At 42.3% G+C, this 21,286-nt stretch overlaps 1 protein-coding gene across 2 annotated transcripts in view; it reads right to left on the minus strand.

Annotated features, from left to right (window-relative positions):
• GXYLT1 (glucoside xylosyltransferase 1) overlaps positions 1-20,754 on the minus strand; it is a 60,777-nt gene extending 40,023 nt beyond the window's left edge. The window contains exons 1-2 of one of the 2 annotated variants that reach the window (XM_089673994.1): positions 20,497-20,754; positions 2,695-2,787 (exon numbers count right to left, since the gene is read on the minus strand). In XM_089673994.1, coding sequence (XP_089530120.1) covers positions 2,695-2,787; positions 20,497-20,654 — 251 coding nt within the window. In that variant the 5' untranslated portion in view covers positions 20,655-20,754. The remainder of the gene's footprint in view (positions 1-2,694; positions 2,788-20,496) is intronic. The other variant, XM_089673995.1, reaches the window with a different exon arrangement.
• Between the last annotated feature and the right edge of the window lie 532 nt (positions 20,755-21,286).

The following is a 21,286-nucleotide window of genomic DNA, read 5'->3' on the forward strand; positions in this document are numbered from 1 at the left end:
TGTGCTCCCTTCCCACACTGATGTGCTCGCCAGCAGGGCCAGTGGCAGCATACAGGCAACTGCTTTAGGACCCTCAGCCACGCAGGGCTCCCTGTCCTCCCAACTTGCTTTGCAGTCTCATTCCCTTATCCTTGGCTGGCCCCGCTCTCCTGCCCCATGGAGCAGAGCTCTGTCTTGGGACCACCCGGAATCACCTCCATGCCTCCTGGTGTGCAGAGCTTTCCGATGCACACAATGAACTTCCCACACACTGGTGCATCCCTAAGAGCCGACTCCCCAGAGGACAATGCAGGCTCATCTCCCAGCCCTCCTGTCACAGAGAGATCTCCCTCGGTCCTGAGAATCCTTGGAGCGGAGGCCTCCCGAGCAACCAGCACTGTCAGCATGAAAGCAACTGCTAGAGAGGGAGCCCGGGTGGCCATGGATGAGTGCTCGTGGGGAAGCCAGGGTCTTCAAATCCTGCCACTTTTGATAGTGGACAGCCCCATCTCCAGTCCAGCGACAACTTCCTCGCTCAATACACCACCCAATCTCACCTACACCAGCCGTCCTATGGTGCCGGGATAGGGGTAGGGGCAGTAAAATCCAAATCCCAAGCCATTTGGGGATGGGGTGTGTGTGTGTGTACACAGTAGTACAAGTACTGGGTGACTTGATACCCAGGAGTGAATGTGGCTGGTTGGGTTCAGCAGTACCAGTGTAGGGTAGAGGGGTACTGCTGTGGGCTAGCATTGATTTTAGGGGGTACAGTAGTAACAGTGTGGGGTGGCTGGAGGATGGGGAGGTACAGCATCTAGGGCAGGCATGTCCAAAGTCCAGCCCGCGGGCCATTTACGGCCCGGGGGTCGGTTTAATACGGCCCTCCAACAGCCCTCCCTGCTCTGTGTAATGTGGCCCTCCCACGGCCCTCCCTTCTATGGCAGACAGTCTTCTGCTTGAGAGCACAGGGCAGTGCGCATGCCTGACTGCGGCGCGTTCTCCCTGGTCTGTGTAAATGCGGCTGTCGCACGGCCCTCCCTTCTCTGGCAGACAGTCTTCTGCTTGAGAGCAGTGCGCATGCGTGACTGCGCCGTGCTGGGAGCGACAAAGGGCGGTGACGTCAGGGCCGGGCTTCCAGCGTGAAGTGTGTTTCTCTTCCCCTCCCGGCTGCCGAGCAGAGACTTCAGCTCCAGCTACCTTTTTCACCCTTCACATTAGTGCAGGTAAGTTTTTTAAAAATTTATTTTCAATACATTGTGAAAACTCAGCTGTCAGTTGATCTTAATGTTATGAAATAAAAAGTATGTCGTTTGCAATTAACTTGGCATAAAATAATTTATTTGCATTTAATTCTAATGGTTCAAAGAATGTTCGGAAAAATGTTCGGCCCTCCACCATGTTCACTTCATCCAATCTGGCCCTCTTTGAAAAAAGTTTGGACACCCCTGATCTAGGGTGATCAAAGGATTAGCCATGTGCCTAGCAATGTGTTTTGTGTACGGATTGTGCTGTTTTCACTAAGGGAAGTGCAGGGACACAAGATCAATCCCTTCCCCCTGTCAGAATGGAGTTGCACGCACCCGTTGATCAGTTTCTGCTGTGAGTAATCATGGTGTACATGCGCACCCCCTAGGCAGAAGTGCATAATCACGATTATATAGGTGATTTTGCATAGGAGGCCTGCCCTGTAGCAGTATATCTGCTATGGGGTGGTCCTGAAGTGGTTAATAAAATGACCTAGAGGGGGGAATTGTAATAAAGTGATTTTGAGAGGAGTTAGATTAGTCGCTATAGTTCAAGAAACATCTTTTGTCTCAATAGTTAAAAAGTAGTTGTAAATATAAAAACATACAGTATACTTCCCCCAACAAAAAGGAGTGGAGCTTGTAGACAACATCCTTCATGTGTGCACAAGCATGGATCTGACAACATCTGACTCTTAACAGCACCACCATCCTCATTTGCCAGCTTACATTAAAAATTGCCACACATGCAGATTTCAACACGATATGCCAATCGTATTTATTTTACAGTAGCCTAAGACTAACACACAAATTTATCATGTAGCACTCACTATACCACATAGTACTGTAGAGTCAAGTCACTTCAAAATGTAGAGTAGCACACATTTCAAATTATTTTATTAGGCTTTCCTTACAACCAACAGCCTACACACAAGCAGAAAATCTGGAAATCTAGATCTGTTGGCTTACAAACTAGTTGGTAGGCAGAGAATACAGGCCTGACTTTCATGTTGCACCACAAAAGCCAAGGCAATGACCACTGGATACACGGAACAAGAGTAGACACTAATAATTTGACTTAAGGCATGAATATCTTTAATCTAGGTCTACAAAAAGGGGCATACAGAGTTCAATGGTATTCCATCTCTGGCATTGTAGGGGATAATGAAAGACTGGATGGTCGCTAGCAAGTCACCATAATATTACACCTGTAAAACAATTACTCTTCTCTAATTAGGTGTGTAGGTACATGGTACTGAAAATGGATTATAACTCAAGAAGGAAAGTTTTAGCTAGATTAAGACTAAGCACCTTAAGAAAAAAAAAAAAATGTACAACTTTTAATTCTACTAAAAATTCCATATTTACCACAACTATAAATTCCTTTGAAGATTTGCTCTTTTTAAAATAAAGTCATTTAATAGCTAGTTTTTCGATATGTAACAAAACCATTCCATAAAACAAGTCCTACCTAAAAGCAGCTTCCCAAAAGCAGTCCTTTCCACACACACCAGTGGGTAGCATCCAATAGGGATTCCAGAAAGAAACAGAGAAATTCTTACACCTGACAGAATGAAACACAAAAGTTTTCCAGCTATTAGTATGTAGTGATTTTAGACTGAAAAAAAAAAATGGATGTAAATCCCACCAAGCAACAAAGAGTGAAAACTAGTCCCCCTCTTTAAAGTAAACCTGTGTGATTTGCCTGTGAATGTGATGCAAATAAAAATCTGTCAGATTTAGAGAAAGAGGTAGCTGACATCATAAGCAAATTTGGACTTGTGTAAAAGTCAAGTTGGTCTTTCCCTCCACAAATTTGGGAAGGGGGAGCATACGTGGATAGAAGATGAGGCCAAGGTAAACATGCACTGTAAAAGCTCGTTTTCACTTGCGGCAGTTTCTGAAAAACCAATTCACGGAGGGTCCCATTTCAGAGAGTTCTACAGGAGTGTCTGAACGCCGAGCATGGACTTTGAATGGGAATCCCACCCCACAATTGGATGGGTCGCATTTAGCGGCAGTACTACTTGCCAGGAAGGAAGTATACCTTTTCCTGTGGTGCACTGCAACGTGATGCAAACACCCCTGCATGTACAGGGATGTCAGGTCACAATTACCCTTTTCACTGACAGTGACATAGGGCATACGGTAGAACAGAACCATTTCCAGTTGGCCAGGTCAGTATGCATGGTCACTTTGCTGTAAGAGCATGGTCACTTCAGTGAACCTAAAGCAGAATTTTTAGCAGACTCCGCCGAACAAAAGAAAGCCAACCTCAAGATTGTTTTACAGCTTTGCAAACCTTCAATTTTCACGTTTCGCAAAACAGAACAAATTAAAATTTATTATCTTTATTGATTAACCACTTACCCTCCAGAGGATTTACCCCTCGTCCTGACCAGGCCATTTTTTGCGATACGGCGCTGAGTTACTGTAACTGACAATTGCGCAGTCATGCAACGCTGCACCCAAATGGAATTTATCTCTTTTTTTTCCACAATTGGAGCTTTCTTTTGGTGATATTTGAAAGCCCGTGCATTTTTTATTTTTTTTGCAATAAATAAAAAATAAACCGACAATTTTGAAAAAAAAAATATATATATTTTTGACTTTTTGCTACAGTTGCAAGAAAAAGTATGAACCGCTTGGGATTACGTGGCGTTTTGCATGAATTGGGCATAAAATGTGCTCTGAACGTCATCTAAGTCACAACAATAGAAGAACACAGTCTGCTGAACATAATACTACACAAACATTACATGTTGCCATGGTTTAATTGCACATAACATGTAAACATTCACAGTGCAGGGAGGAAAAAGTATGTGAGGCCCTAGCTTAATGACTTCTCCCAGAGCTAATTGGAGCCAGGAGTGAGCCAACCTTGACTCCAATCAGTGTGATGATATTGGATGTGTTGCTGACAGCTGTCCTGCCCTTAAAAAACACACACCTGTTTTGGGTTTACTGGTTTCAAGAAGCACTATCTGATGTGAACCATGCCTCGCAGAAAAGAGCTCTCAGAAGACCTACGATCAAGAATTGTTGACTTGCATGAAGCTGGAAAGGGTTACAAAAGTATCTCCAAAAGCCTTGATGTTCATGTGTCCACGGTAAGACAGACTGTCTACAAATGGAGAAAGTTTAGGACTGTTGCTACTCTCCCTAGGCTTGGTCGTCCTGTAAAAATGACTGCAAGAGCACAGCGCAGAATTCTGCATGAGGTAAAGAAGAATCCCAGAGTGTCAGCTAAAGACCTACAGAAATCTCTGGCACATGCTAACATTTTTGTTGACACATCTACAATAAGGAAAACATTAAACAAGAATGGAGTACATGGGAGGACACCACGGAGGAAGCCATTGCTGTCCAAAAAGAATATTGCAGCACGTTTGAAGTTTGCAAAAGAGCACCTGGATGTTCCACAGCACTACTGGCAAAATATACTGTGGACAGATGAAACCAAGATCGAGTTGTTTGGGAAGAACACACAACACTATGTGTGGAGAAAAAAAAGACAGCACACCAACATCAAAACCTCATCCCCACTGTAAAACATGGCAGAGGGAGCATCATGGTTTGGGGCTGCTTTGCTGCCTCAGGGCCTGGACGGATTGTTGTCATTGATGGCAAAATGAATTCCAGAGTTTATCAAGACATTTTGCAGGAAAACATACGACCATCTGCCCACCAACTGAAGCTCCGCAGAGGATGGGTGATGCAACAGGACAATGACCCAAAGCATACAAGTAATTCAAACAAACAATGGCTGCAGCAGCACAGAATACGCCTTCTGGAGTGGCCCAGTCAGAGTCCTGACCTCAACCCGACTGAAATGCTGTGGCATGACCTTAAGAGAGCGATTCAAACCAGACATCCCAAGAATATTGCTACGCTGAAACAGTTTTGTGAAGAGGAGTGGTCCAAAATTACTCCAGATCATTGTGCAGGTCTGATCTGCAACTACAGGAAACGTTTGGTTGAGGTTATTGCTGCCAAAGGAGGGTCAACCAGTTATTAAGTCCAAAGGTTCACATACTTTTTCCTCCCTGCACTGTGAATGTTTACATGTTATGTGCAATTAAACCATGGCAACATCTAATGTTTGTGTAGTATTATGTTCAGCAGACTATGTTCTTCTATTGTTGTGACTTAGATGACGTTCAGAGCCCATTTTATGCCCAATTCATGCAAAACTCCACGTAATCCCAAAGGGTTCACATACTTTTTCTTGCAACTGTATAAAACATATCCAGTACAAAAAATTTTAAAAATCAACTTTAGTCATATATTTAGGCCAAAATTTATTCTGCTACGTTTTTGCTAAAAAAAAATCCCAATACGTGTAAATTTATTGGTTTACATGAAAGTTATAGCATCTATACATGGCAGTATATATACTGGAAATTTATTTTTTTTATACTAGTAATGGCACGATCTTATAGCAGGACTGTAGCGGGCACTCTGACACTGAGGGGAAAATGACTAAATGTCACGGACATCCCCAGTGACACGAATACAGTGATCAGTGCTAATTAAAAGCACAAACATTGGGCAGGAAGATGTTAACATCTGGGGCGATCAAAGAGTTAACTGTGTGCTGTGCGTGTTTTACGGTGTGCTGTGCTTTACTGTGTAAGCACGCTGCTTTGTATTGCTTTGCTATGCAGAGCAATACAAAGCAGCGTGCTGGAGCTGACAGGGGAGAGATCTGTATTATTTACAAACAGACCTCTCCCCCGTTAATGGTACTTGGTGATCGCCGGGTGCCGGCGCAGAATCAACAGCCGGGACTTGGTGATTGATAGTTGAAGCCGCCAATGGCCTACCTGGAAATACAAAATCACGTATATATGCGTGATTTTGCGCAGCCCTGCTGCCCTGTAGCAGTTCTGCTATAGGGCGGTAGGGAAACTTAACTCACAGCAGTTTTAGCATTTAGATCTAGTAGAAAGTTTTTAAGTTTTGTTGGGTTTGTGTTCACTAATACAAATTTTAGTTTAGTGAAAATATTGTGCAATTATTGTGGGACAAAAAGAAAAAAAAAAAAAAATCAGTAGCACCTTCTCTTTATTCTAGTGGTTATATGCTTTAAGAAAATGCATGGGGTGTCTGAAAAACTCAAAGCTGTAAAGGAAAAAAAAAAAAAAAAAAAAACAATGGAAAAATTGCAAAAATGGTGTGGCCATCTGAGTTTAAAAGTGGAGTGCACGGCATGGCAGCAAAAGGATTAAACTACTGTATATTGCAAGTAGGTAGGCGACTACTATTTCAGTGTAAAAACAAAGCCTAAGAGTAGACATTTGTAGGTAGATTCAGTTTGTCTATATTTTTGTATTTAATTCAGAAAAGATGCAGATCTTAGATCAGAAACTGCTAAAATGGCGCTCAATGAGAAAAGTCCACAAAAATCCTCATGTCAATAAAATCAACTCCAGTGGAAATCTGCAACCAATTGCAAAAGAAAAAATATACATCTAGGTCAATATTACAAAAGATCAAATAAAGAATTTGCAAAAAGATAAACAAATATAGACGATCTCAAGCAAACAAAGATAATAATATCATTGGTGGTAGGGGAGTCCAGTAATATATACGTTTTCCAGTTACTTGCTGCCTAAACAAACAAAAGTGAGGCTCCATTCATACTAGGGCGTTTTGAATCTTGGGCAGAATCGCATCGATTGTGACCGCAATTTCAAAATACTCTGCTAAAATGACAAAAAAAATAGCAACTATGAAATGCACTCACATGTAATAAAAGCAGGGTCTGGAAATTTGAGCTGTATACAATCTGTGTATTGCATGTGTGGTGCCTAGTGGAGTATTATTCCCCAGAGGCTTGCGCCAATCACTCTTACATGGGAGACACCGGGCTCCATTCACTAAGCAGTACCTACCACTTTAAGATTTGTGGTAAAATACCTCTTAGCGTTTTTCAAAACATTTTTTTGCAATTCACTAAAAAATACTTATAAAATAAGGCATGTGTTAGTTTATCAAAATATGCGGTATTTATTATTAATTATATTATACAGTATTTATATAGCGCCACAGGGTTTGCTCAGCGCTGTACAATAGCAGGGGGAAAGAACAAGAGACAAGACAGTAACAATACACAAGGGGTTCGAGGGTCCTGCTCTTTCGAGCTTACAATCTAGGAGGGAGGGGAAGTGGTACAGGAGGAAATGGCTGTGGGGGATGGAGTGGTAGGAGATCAGTTAGCTGAGGGTGGGGTAGGCTTCCCTGAAGAGATGGGTTTTCAGGGTGCGCCTGAAGGTGAGGAGGGTAGGTGACAGTCTGATGGATTGGGGTAGGGAGTTCCTGAGGATGGGGGAAGTCCTGGAGAAGTCCTGCAATCGAGCGTGGGAGGAGGAGACCAGGGAGCTAGAGAGTAGGAGGTCCAGTGAAGAGCGAAGGGCACGGGTAGGGTGGTATTTGGGTATCAGGTCGGTTAGGTAGTTTGGGGCGGCGTTGTGAATGGCTTTGTAGGTCAGTTAGCAATTTGAATTTGATGCGCTGGGCAATCGGGAGCCAGTGAAGGGATTGGCAGAGGGGGGTGGCAGATGTGGAGCGGTTGGTGAGGTGGATGAGTCTCGCCGCTGAGTTCAGGATCGACTGGAGTGGGGATAGCGTTTGTTTGGGTAGGCCAGTGAGAAGGGAGTTGCAGTAGTCCAGGCGTGAGATGATGAGGGAGTGTACGAGTTGTTTAGTAGTGTCTGGGGTGAGGAATGTGTGTATCTTGGAGATGTTGCGGAGGTGGAGTCTGCATGACTTTGATAGTGATTGGACGTGAGGTTGGAAGGAGAGGTTCGAATCCAGGGTGACACCCAGGACTTTGGCATGCGGGGTGGGAGTGATGGTGACGTTGCTAGTAGTGATGGAGAGGATGGGGGGGGGCGCGGGCTGGGGGGGGGAAGACCAGGAGCTCGGTTTTGGACAGGTTCAATTTGAGGAAATGGAGCGACATCCAGTCTGATATGTCGTTCAGGAGGTGGGCAGAGAGCGAGGGGGTGAGGTGGGGGGGTGGAGAGGTAAATTTGTGTGTCGTCTGCATAGAGGTGGTAATTTATCTCATCAAACCAATCAGTATTTTATTGCATAACGTCATATCCACTGGAATGAATACAGTGGAGAGGAATTAGAACACCTGTCAGTTTTTATTGCTGTCTGTGGCCCCGTCAGAGAGATTGACCCTCTAACATTCTGCTGTTTTTCCTTATTGAAAGAGAAAGAAAGAAAATCCCACATTTTGGGTTGACTTCGGAACACTAATAGTGGGGAAATCTCCCCAATGGGAAACAGATGGCAAAAACAACTGATGGGGTTTCTAACCCTCCCTTATGCTATCCCTTATGCTAGAATGAAAAAAAAAATATTGCCTTGAGTGCAGCTTAACACATGTGCAGTGCGAATTGAAGCTCTGTATTCACAGCCAATTGGCAAAGTAGTTGTTCAGGGTTTCAGAACAGGTTTAGATTAGGATCAAGTCAGGCTTTTATTCTGTTCACAAATGAATGACATGTGCGATTCAGAAGTGTTCCCATAGAAGTCAGTGGGCCTGAATTCACACCTGAGCCGGACCAGAAAACTGACAGGAATCTTTCAATTCGCACTGAATCTACACCAGACATATGTGAACAGGCATAACAGAAAGCAATGTTGAATACAAGATGCTGAAAAAGAGAAAAGATTAAGACAGGAAATAGAGCAATTTTTAGAGTTTAATGAGACTGAGGAGGTTTCGGTAGCCACAGTAATGGGAGGCCCACAAAGCATACATTAGAGGAATACTGATCTCAATTACAGGCAGAAAAAAAGAAAGAACTGATGCGCGGATATGCGACTGTGGAATTGCCTTAGAAGGGCAAAAAATATTGTGAAATCACTGTATATCACATAAATACAAATGACATGCGTCAGTGATTCAGATAGCAGATTTGCAATCAATCCTATTAAGCTTCCATCAAATAATCAGGGGCTCGTGACTTCCGCGACAGATAGTATAGGGTGTGCTTGCACTCACCGGACTTATATTAAATATACGCATGTAGTATATAGATACTGGTGACCAACTGGAACTCGATGCAGATGTAGTATTAAACGACACTCATACCGTCCATGGATATTTTCCAGACATCTTACTGGACCCTTTTAGGGGATGGAAACAGCTCACAACTGAAGTTATAACTGGTCATCAAAAGGTATGTGACATCCCAAAGGAATCCACCTTGTGAGGCTCAGATCAAGCCACCAGAACAAAAAAGGCTCATATAGTGTAGTAGTATTTATTCCGAAGTATTAATACAATAGCTGATGGTAAGGCAAATATATGTCCATAGTCTCAAGGAGCTGACATGCATGCATGTAAAAAATCTTGTGAAGTTCAGAATAATAAAGATGGCCGCCAGCTCAGTGTGACTGATGGTAGCAGCATATACGGATGTTGGTGTGGCAGGCTGGAACCCAGAAACCAAGAATTAAATATGAGGTATTGTGTAGGGCAAAAAAAGAACGGGGGATTGAACCTGCCTAATTTTAGGAGATATTTATCGGTGATATTATCACGAATTGTAGACTGGACATATAATTCACAAGGGAAATGCTGGGTAAATATAGAGGAGACTATGGATAAAGCACAATTGGAGATTATTTGGATACCACATAATTGTCGTATATTGGATGTGAATACTAGTATTTTGACAAGGAAATTTTAGAGAGTGTGGGACACTATACACAAGCAAAAGGGATGGAAATATAATTCCATATTAATTCCGCTGGAGGGTACGGACTGTTTTCCTCCATGGAAGGATAATATTCAGGGAAATGGATTGAAGATAAAAATGCACGTTTGAAGGATATAATGGAAAAGGGGAAAGTGTGCACTTTTCTAGATTTAAAGACGAAAAAAGATTTATTTGTAACATTAGACAAGTGGCGATACTATCAACTAGATTATTTTGTTTCAATGCTTCCACAACCACTGAGGACGCTGGAGGATCTGCATCCTTTTGAAAAATTGTTGATTGTTAATACAGCACAAAAACATGCTACTTCTAAGATATATAAGATCCTTATTGACTTAGAGAGAACGGATCCTCCCGTGTTCGCAGAGAGATGGGAAAAGGAGCTGGGAACAGAATTGAATGAGCAACAAAAGAATAACATTTTTAAATTAACACATGGGGTAATGAATATGAGCACTGTTAAAAAGAATTATAAATGTTTAGCGAGATGGTACATTACACCGAGTGTGGTACATAAACAAGTAGATGTTTCACCTTTATGTTGGAGAGGTTGTGGAAAAAAGGGAGTAATGACACATATAGGCTGGGATTGTCCTAAAAACACAAGAACATTGGCAGGAAATAATCATTGGCAGGAATTTGTGTATATGTGAATTGTATAAGATTGATTTTTGTAATGGAAAAACTTAAAAGATATAATTAAAAAATAAACAAAAAAAATGGACATGTGCGATTCAGAAGCATTCCCGTAGAAGTCAATGTGCCTGAATTCACACCTGAGCCAGACCATATGGCTCAGAAAACTGACAGGACTCTTTCAATTTGCACTGAAATAGAAATCAATGTTCTTTCACGTATCATGCGAATCAAAACACATTCAATTTGCATATGTGTGAACCGGCTCTTTAAAGTTGCACTTTAAAGTCATTTGCTGTGCTATTTGGTGTGTTCATTGCTATATCTTTGGACATGTCTGTTTTGATTTGCTAGAGAATAGCCATTGGGGGAGATTTACTAAAACTGGAGCCCAGGGATCACCTAAATACAGCATGCGATATGCTTTAGTGGATGGAGAAGACTGCTCGGCACAACTTCCTCCAGGAATGGAGAAGCTGAAAGGTTTAAAACCCCCATCTACTGTAATTACATTTTATTTGGCAACATAGCACACCGTTACAAAGAGGCAATGACCCACACTAAAGCAAACTACTGTACAGCATCATGGGTCACATTTGAATTTTTTGTGCATTAATGTGTGCTGCAAAACAATTCAATGCACAATAACAGGAAAATTTCAATGATAAAGTGATCTATCCATAAACTATATAAAGTCTCAAACTCCTGGTTGCTACTGCGCTTCTTCCTGCCAGCTGCTATATCATTAATGATGTAGGAGTCAGCAGGAGAAACTACTGAGTGTGGGGGGAGACCAGGAATAGGACACTCAAAAATGTCGGTTTCTGAAGAGTCTTCAGGTAGCGATTTCTTTTTATTAGCTGTGTAGGCAGCCGAAGAGGGATTTACTATCCTCTTTTACAAGAAGTTTTTTATTCAGAGTTTGATTTTACAGTCACATTTTGAATGTTAGCTACCATGATTGCCAATTGTAGGTAGAGGACAACTCAGTTTGGAACAGGGAGGGATACAATGGAGGGTTTCAGCAAAAGGAAAAAAAATTAAAACAGTTTCAAGTACTCAGGTTAATAACAGAGGATTTTGTTGCATACATTTGCAAATACATGTGAAATAATACTGCCATATCAGGGAGTTTCTGCTAAGTGTGGAATCTTAAAGCAGTAGTAAACTCTACTAATTTTATTTTTAGGGGCCCCCAGGTGAGTTATGCCATAATGTGCTAGTATGCATGGCATATTAGTACATTATAGCAGACTTACCTGACAAACAGTGCCCTCCAGCAATGCAATGGGATCGATCTGGCGGGCAACAGGCACTTCCATCTTTGCCTGGTCTTCTTTCTGGGTTCCCTGCCTTCGGCCATTTCATAGGTCGGGCCGTGATGACATCACTCTAGCGCATGTGCACAGGGATCAGTGGTTACGGCCTTAAACGTTCATTGAGCTGCGCATGCGTAGCTCAGTGAACATGACGGTTGACAGGCAGGAGGATACATTTATAGCAGAGAAGACCGATAGGATCTCTTCTGTCAAAAATACCCAGCAAATTTTTACACTTAAAATCTAAATAATCTTCCCAACTATGGGAGGTTTATAGCAATGCACTCACTGCAATGGCCCCCTATTTCCTACGCAAAAAAAAAAAAAAATCTGATAGCATCACCTCAAACGTCTTAAAGAGTATGTAAACCCAACATTTCATATTCCTGATATGTCTGATATGTCTGTTGTACCATGTACTTTTATGAAAAAGTATCTTGTTCTATTTGTATTGCTTCCTTTCTGTGACATCTATGTTGTTCCTGCCAGTGCCTCTGCTTTCCTATTAAAAACTGACCACACTAGGCAGGACAGCAGAGTGTGGTCAGTTCTCTAGCTATGTTAGGAACTCAGCCGGCTCACTTCCAATGATCAGACTTGTCCTGACATGCCAATCCCCCTGCACAGCCATTCACTGGGAAGATTAGTGTGCTGGTGCCTCTCCTCCTCTAGCTCTCTGAGCTCTTTATGCAGCTGAGAACAGAGGGTATGTGATCACTTATGAACAAAGAGGGTATGTGATCACTTATGTTTTTTATGTACACACAAAAATGTTTTTCTTTGGTTTCCATTTTACACTGAATGGGTTATTTTACAAGGTGAGGGTTTACATATACTTTAAGTGCCTGTGCGGATTGGATGTTTGAACTGCATGCAATCCGCGTGACATGTGAAATAACATTGCTTCCTATGGTGCCTGTTCACATATGTCCGGTGCACTGGCAGCGCGGATTGAAAACAAGCCATGTACGATTTCTGAGAAGTAAGGTCTGGATCAGCTGCGAATTACAGGCTATTGACTTCTATGGGAACCATTTCTAAAGCGCAGACGTGTAAACATGATAAAATTCTGATCAGAACCTTTCCTGAACCTGATGTAAACCTGACCTGAACAACTACTGTATCAGTTAGCTGTGAAACTTGAGCTTCAAACCGCACCACACGTTTGAATCAGCCCTAACTGCATCCTATAAAAATTATTTTGGCTAGTTTCCTTTACTGTTGATGCCATTACCCTACAAGTGTTTTGTTATTTTTGTCCTGTTTTTCTTTTAACCCCTGGTGATTTTTTTAAAAGAAATTTTCACCTTTCTGACCACGTTTCATGTTACACCATATTCGCCACATTTACTTGAATCACAGGGTGCTTCATTCTGTTGATTTTGAATTCTGCACAACTGTGTGTGGTTCCATCCACACAGACATGTCCATCCTTTCACAGGGATCATTGATGTCACTGCACTTGTAGTCCACTGAGAACTTTAAACTTAATAAACGTACCTTTATTTAAAATCTAAAATTTAAATTGATCCTCTACCCCAAAGTTTCATACCAATATGTTCAGGCTCCTTCCAGATTTTTATGGAAAGCACAGCATTAGCTGCAAACTCTCCAGCTGGTCTCTTTCTTCTTCTGCACGTCACATGAAAATACCATTAATTTCTATCAAGAGACTATTTCTCAAACATGTAACAAATGATCTCTATCATAGGAATGAATGGGGGGAAAAAAGCAAGGGATTGAGCATTTGCAGTGCAGGCTATGAAGCACACATGGATCTTGCAGGAACCTCTTGCAGTCCCTGTACAACACAGCTTAGGCTGGAAGAGGGAGAAGCATTACATGGAGCCAATCAGTAGTGCTGCATGAGTTGAAAATGCTAATTGGATGCGGGAGCAGAGTGAGAAAGATCAGCTGTCTGCTACTTCTCCTTTCAATGTCCAATCAAACTGGGGTGCATCAAGACCTGCAAGTGTTATTTAAAGCAGATCTTTACTTTGATTTTACAATTTTCCTAATATTTTTTCACCGCAACCTTTGACTGGATTGCATATAATGGTTTTCATAATTTATAAATAATTTCAAGCTTCCCTTCCTCTACTTCTGTGTAGAAGAGAATGATGTCACTGGTACTGCCCACAGACCCCTGCAATTTGAATGTCAGAAGTCTTAAGGCAACACCAAGAACGCTGCGTAAGCAAACACCACCTACTCTCTGCATGCTAAATTCATAGGTGTGGTATCTTCTAGACTCTAGAGTGTTATTGTGGGGGGGGGGGGCAGCAAAAAAATACTGGGTAGTAAAGGGCCAGATATTCATCTGACTTATACCGCAAATGACATCTAGTATATAACAAAGACATATGAAAGCTCAAAACTATCCACAAAAACTATGGCCTACATTATTTTTACAACATTTTAATGGTGCTTTTATTTTTCATGATTCAAAAAAATTTTGCTTTAAAGCAGTACTAAACCTAAAAACAAATTTTATATATTGCAGTTTACCAACCCTTAACCCTATGGGGGGACTGAGGGTAATACAACTAACACCTGGACACAATTCTGTAACCTTGACATGTTAGTAAAACTGTACATATCACAACTACTGTGTGTATCAGGTGAATTACACCTTGTTTCTTTAAGGCCATATTGGGCTTTCATTTGGTGGTAAATGGTAATCGATATCGCCAGATTTTTTTTTCATTATCAAAGAAAGACTGGTCCAAAATAGTAAAAAAAAATAAATAATTTTCAAAAGAAATAAAGCTGTATATATTTCTTGCTACTACCATAGCTTATAATCAAAGAACTTAAAAAAAAAAATAAAAAACTTCTCCTGCTCCTGACGATAGCAGCAATACCACATGTGTGTATTTGTTGTATGCACCCATCATAGGGCCCAGAAACAATAGTGCATTTTGCTTTTTTTATCCTACCTAAAACATACTGGAAAGAATTTAAAAATTTAGCTTTTCTTTTTAAATTTAACACACTTGTTTACATCTCTCTCTCTCTCTGCAAGGAGAGAATGTTACAATAGAGTCAATTCACTAACGCCTGGTACACACTAGCGTGGGCTGTGCAGCCTGCGTTTGCTCAGGCACAACAGACCATTCATTTGAATGGGCTGCTGTGCCACATATCCTGCACACAAAAGGTGCATACACCTTTTTAAAAATGCAGCTGCAGGGAAACCATATGGTCTTTTTGACCATGTGGTTTCTCTGCAGTTCCCACACCCACGATCACACTGTGGGCCAAGATGCATGAATGGCAGAATGAATGGCACAGCCCCATGCATCTCGCAAGAGCAGCACAATTCGGTTTCGGGTACTGAGTGATTCCTGCACCCCCAACCACAGCGTGGGCTATTGTGAACCTAGCCTTTGAGATAAATTTTTGAGTTAAAATAACTCATGCGGTATTTCTCTCAAAAGTAATCAATTCAATAAAAAACATTTGTTATTTACCAAATGCATTAGTTTTATTTTTTCAATATTTATCAAATTTAGTGTTATTTTTTGTGTTTTTTTCTTTATACATACTAACACTGCACCAGAGGATGATTGTTTTGTAAATAAATGTACACAGAAATATAAAACTGAAAACATTCTAGTGTTGTTTCATTCATGAACCACTTCCCTCTTATGAATTGTTACAATTTATTTTCATTCCTGAGCTGGCGGCAGAACATTCCACACTGATACATTGTATACTTTTAACTTACCAGTCAGTGCAGAGTTCCCCTCATTGTTATTTTGTACATTGCTAAAATACCAAATGTCTACTGGCAGGTGACAAATAGCAAATGTGTGTGTTCTTTAGTGCAGCCTTTTTCAACCAGGGTGCCTAGGCACCCTGGGTGCATTCTGGGTTCCTCAGGGGTGCCTTGGCAAAGTGCCTAAAATATTGCCCCTAATTGCCCAAAAATTACAAGCCAGCGGGTGGATCAAGCCTGCTTTTTTGTTACACAAAGCCCCAGGTTTTCATTGTGCACCATTACAGCCTCAGGCACTGTGGTGGCCAGCTGTTGGCATCTTAATCAATGATGTCATTGGTTGATATGGAGGACATTGAGTGCCCACACAGCACTCATTTGCCTCTCCCCTTTCCATCTCCATGTTAGCTGAGTGATGGAAGCCCTGGAACACTAGTCAGTACCAGTGTGCAAAGGTATATTGCTTTGTAAGAATAAATCACCTCTAATGTTAGGTGTCCTATGTGTATGGATGCTGCTGCAATATGTAAAACTATTCATTTAGTGCTTTATGTTTTAGAATGGAGTGCCTCGAGACTGTGCAGAATTTTAAACTGTGCCTTGACTGAAAAAAGGTTGAAAAACTCTGCTTTAGAGAATTGATTTAAAGTGTCACTAAACCCACATAACTGAAATCTATCAATAAATGCTGTATTACATGCTGTTCATACTCAAGCAGGCCATACATTATACAATGTTCTTGTTCAATATCCTTTAGATTTACCTTCAACCATGTTGTGCAAGAGCTTGCCTAACTGCATACAAATTGAAAGCGCTTAGGTTTGTCCTTTTTTTTTTTTGGTAAATTCAAAGGAAAATTGTACAAGAAAATTGTCTATTGTACAACCAGCCTCAGTCATTATGGGATTAGTGTTCTGTATTCTGTTAAAAACCTGGTTGATCCTGCTGCTCTCTATCACCCCTTTCTGTCCATGTCCCCAATGCAGTTTGGGATTTTGAAGAGCAGTGTCAGCAGCTCTGCACATGTTCAGTTTTCAGTGAGTTTCGATGCTGAGCATTCCCCCCCCCCCCCCCCCCCATCACATCTGAGCAGCCCATGTGACTAGAGTACACCATGGTAAATGATAGCCCACTTCCCTTCCTCCTCTTCCATGCCCACTAACCATGCCCAGCTGAACACATTAAATATTTTATCAGAAAGTAAATAAGCGAGCGCATGTACAAAGAATCGTATGGTTAAGGTAGCTGCTAGCACTACAGGGCATAGGCAACGATCCCAATAAAAGCATAAAAATATATAAAGTGCAGTGCTATATATATATATATATATATATATATTTTATTAGTAATTCATAATAAATCTGTGTGAAATATTCAAAGTGCTATTCAGTGCAATATGTGCGTAAATTAAGTAAATAGATGTCTATATAAATCATTCGATTTCAACGGGAAAATACGTGAGCAGAAATAGTCCTCAGATTAAGACATGATATATCCATGTGACCAAAGTGCAGATGTGCATATATCTTTGAAAGTAATCCACCACTTCTAATGGATGTGCACTCACTAGAACTTTGATGTATACAAGCATTGGTTACAATCGGTCACATCTGGGTACAGGAGCAGAGAAGCAGCATAGGAGTTAATCATCCAGCATCCTCTAAGTACCGGTGGTGCGAATATCCTTAATCTGGGGAAGATAGCTCAACCACAGGAGTCAGAGAAACTAATAAAGTGTAGTATTTATTGCTTAGATGTCGATATACATACAGTGGGGATCGAAAGTTTGGGCACCCCAGCTAAAAATTTGTATTAATGTGCATAAAGAAGCCAAGAATGATGGAAAAATCTCCAAAAGGCATCAAATTACAGATTAGACATTCCTATAATATGTCAACAAAAGTTAGATTTTATTTCCATCATTTACACTTTCAAAATAACAGAAAACAAAAAAATGGCATCTACAAAAGTTTGAGCACCCTGCAGAATTTATAGCATGCACTGCCCCCTTTGCAAAGCTGAGACCTGCCAGTGTCATGGATTGTTCTCAATCATCGTCTGGGAAGACCAGGTGATGTCAATCTCAAAGGTTTTAAATGCCCAGACTCATCTGACCTTGCCCCAACAATCAGCACCATGGGTTCTTCTAAGCAGTTGTCTAGAAAACTGAAACTGAAAATAGCTGACGCTCACAAAGCTGGAGAAGGCTATAAGAAGATAGCAAAGCGTTTTCAGGTGTCAATATCCTCTGTTCGGAATGTAATTAAGAAATGGCAGTCATCAGGAACAGTGGAAGTTAAAGCAAGATCTGGAAGACCAAGAAAAATCAGACAGAACAGCTTGCAGGATTGTGAGAAAAACAATTCAAAACCCACGTTTGACTGCACAATCCCTCCAGAAAGATCTGGCAGACACTGGAGTTGTGGTACACTATTCCACTATAAAGAGATACTTGTACAAATATGGTCTTCATGGAAGAGTCATCAGAAGAAAACCTCTTCTACGTCCTCACCACAAAAATCATCGTTTGAACTTTGCAAATGAACATATAGACAAGCCTGATGCATTTTGGAAACAAGTTCTGTGGACCGATGAGGTTAAAATTGAACTTTTTGGCCGGAATGAGCAAAGGTATGTTTGGAGAAGAAGGGGCACAGAATTTAATGAAAAGAACCTCTGTCCAACTGTTAAGCATGGGGTTGGATCAATCATGCTTTGGGGTTGTGTTGCAGCCAGTGGCACAGGGAACATCTCACGAGTAGAAGGAAAAATGGATTCAATAAAATTTCAGCAAATTTTGGATGGTAACTTGATGCCATCTGTGAAAAAGCTGAAGTTAAAGAGAGGATGGCTTCTACAAATGGATAATGATCCTAAACACACCTCGAAATCCACGGGGGATTACATCAAGAGGCGTAAACTGAAGGTTTTGCCATGGCCATCACAATCTCCTGACCTCAACATAATTGAAAATCTATGGATAGACCTTAAAAGAGCAGTGCGTGACAGACAGCCCAGAAATCTCAAAGAACTGGAAGACTTTTGTAAGGAAGAATGGGCAAAGATACCTCAAACAAGAATTGAAAGACTCTTGGCTGGCTACAAAATGCGTTTACAAGCTGTGATACTTGCCAAAGGGGGCAGTACAAGATATTAACTCTGCAGGGTGCCCAAACTTTTGTAGATGCCATTTTTTTGTTTTCTGTTATTTTGAAAGTGTAAATGATGGAAATAAAATCTAACTTTTGTTGACATATTATAAGAATGTCTAATCTGTAATTTGATGCCTTTTGGAGATTTTTCCATCTTTCTTGGCTTCTTTATGCACATTAATACAAATTTTTAGCTGGGGTGCCCAAACTTTTGATCCCCACTGTATATAGAAAACGATCCACGTGGAGTAAGGTATAAAACAGGTACCAAAATGGTACCCTGCCTAGGAGGCGGTGGCGTGACGTCAGCAATGAAGGCTCCACCCAACGCGTTTTGTGCTACAGCACATCCTCAGGGGTACGAATGGGCTTCCCCAGATTAAGGATATATTCCTTAAAAAAATGTCACGTGACCTTCATATCACATGCGGAATCCTTTAGCGAATTGACCCCAATGTATCCTTCTCTCCATTCAGAAGAGAAAGTAAAAAGGAGGGATGGTTTGCACAGTGACTGATTACTGTACTAGTCAATCAGAGGCTATTACAGTGATCAAGTGGCCGGAACAGAAAAAAACATGTAATGTCTTCTGTAGATGACATGCCCTACGTCCCTGCTGTCTTCTCCAGCACTATAAACTGAGCTGTGCATGCACTGGACCAGTCTGTGTATGACAGAATGCCTGCCTCCTGCACAAGGTAATAAAGCTGTCTGAAGATCAGCACACAGGAAAAGATGCCAGTGCAGGACCATTGGAAAAGTATTAACCCCTTTAGTTCTGCTTTAATGCAGACCTTCACTCAGGAACACTACTTGGTATAATCCTGATCCTCTCTCCCCTTCCCTGTAATACATGTGCAATTGAAACATCCCAGGAGACTTCAGGACGTCAGATGGGGAGTGCATGCGCAGCTGGGGGGGGTAATCGAGTGACCAGGAAGTGATAGCGAACACCCAATGTTGATGTAGGAACAGATGCAGCACAGCCTTTGGGTTCTGAGAGGCCAGCACTGGACTCCATAGACTAGTATGTGCTTTAAAGCGGCTGTAAAGGCTCAAGTTTTTTCACCTGCATGCATTCTAAAAAAAAAAAAAAAAACTTTTGGTGTGCAGCAGTACCCTCCACCCCCTCAATACTTACCTGATCCCCATTAAGATCCATCTGTTCCAGGCCTCTGCCTCTTTGGCCCGAGATAGCAAGTGGGAGCCATTGAATCCCCCTGCTGTCAATCACAGCTAGTCAGCCAATAAGGAGAGAGGGGGCAAGGCCAATCCGCGGCTCCAGGTGTGAATGGACACAGGTGCCCCCCATAGCAAACTGCTTGCTGTGGGGGATCCCAACAGGGAGGGAGGGACCAGGAGAGCCTGCGGAGAAGAGGAGGCTGCTCTGAGCAAAACCGCTACACACAGCAGGTAAGTATGACGTTTGTTATTTTACAATAAACCTTTACAATGTATTTAAGTCAGCTGCTGAAGTACCTGAGTCTGCTTAATGAAGTTCCTCCAATGATCTCTGCTCCCAGTACCCTGGGGCCCTCCATCCCCCTTCCCATACACCCAGTCCTCTCCCTCCACTCACACACAGCACTCAATGACTCCAATCTGCACCTCGCCTCCATAGAACAGAAGGCCACCAGAGCTGTCCCCTGAGGACTGAGCGCACACCACAGGCAGACGACTGGGATACATGGGTCTATGTACCTGGCTCTCTGGGAGTGCTCCGGCCGCCAGCGGGGAGGTGAGATGAGCGGCTGCCGCACCTCGGTGTCTCCGCTCCCCCTCTGTGTGAGGGCGTAGAGGAGAGAGCACAACCCACACACCAAGCAGAGCCATACCAGCCGGGACACCGGGCGCCTCATCACACATTCCTTCCGTCCAGGCTGCTCCCCGGCCTCAGCCTGCAGCCGAGCCGCTTCCTTCCGGGAGCTCCCAGCGTACACTACTTCCGGGGCTGGCGGAGACAGAGAGAATGGGAGGAGCATATACAACACGGGAGAGAATGAAAGGGAGCGGGGTGTGTGCTGGAGTGTTTGGTCTATGATGTCATCGTGCACTGCGTCGTCTCTCGGCTGCCCTCTGGCGATCCTCTACAGAAGCTTCTGTGCTGGTTTCCAGCCATGCAATTCCATGTACATGGCCAGATGGCCTCCATTAATGCTGCACATCTGAGAATTCCTCCCAGTGATCGCTTCTTCAAAGTGAAAATTTGAGAAAAGTTTGTTAAGAGACAGGGTTTGTAATGCTGCCCATTCATGCTATGTCTCTCATTAAAGCGGAGCTCCACCAAAAAGGGAATCTCCGCTTGTTTGCACCCTCCACTTCCACATCTGGCACCTTTTTTTGTGGGGAGTGGGTACCTGGTTTTGAGAGGCACCCGCACCCACTTTCGTCTCAGTTCATCGGTGAACTGAGCCAGAAATTCAGCCCCCCTCCAGTCTTCTGCAACACTTCACCGATTCCAGAAGACTACAGGACCATTCACAAGGCACAG

Source organism: Staurois parvus, unplaced genomic scaffold (genome assembly GCF_062004578.1).
Source record: "Staurois parvus isolate SC_StPar_1 unplaced genomic scaffold, SC_StPar_1.0 ptg000147l, whole genome shotgun sequence".
Lineage (NCBI taxonomy): Eukaryota > Metazoa > Chordata > Amphibia > Anura > Ranidae > Staurois > Staurois parvus.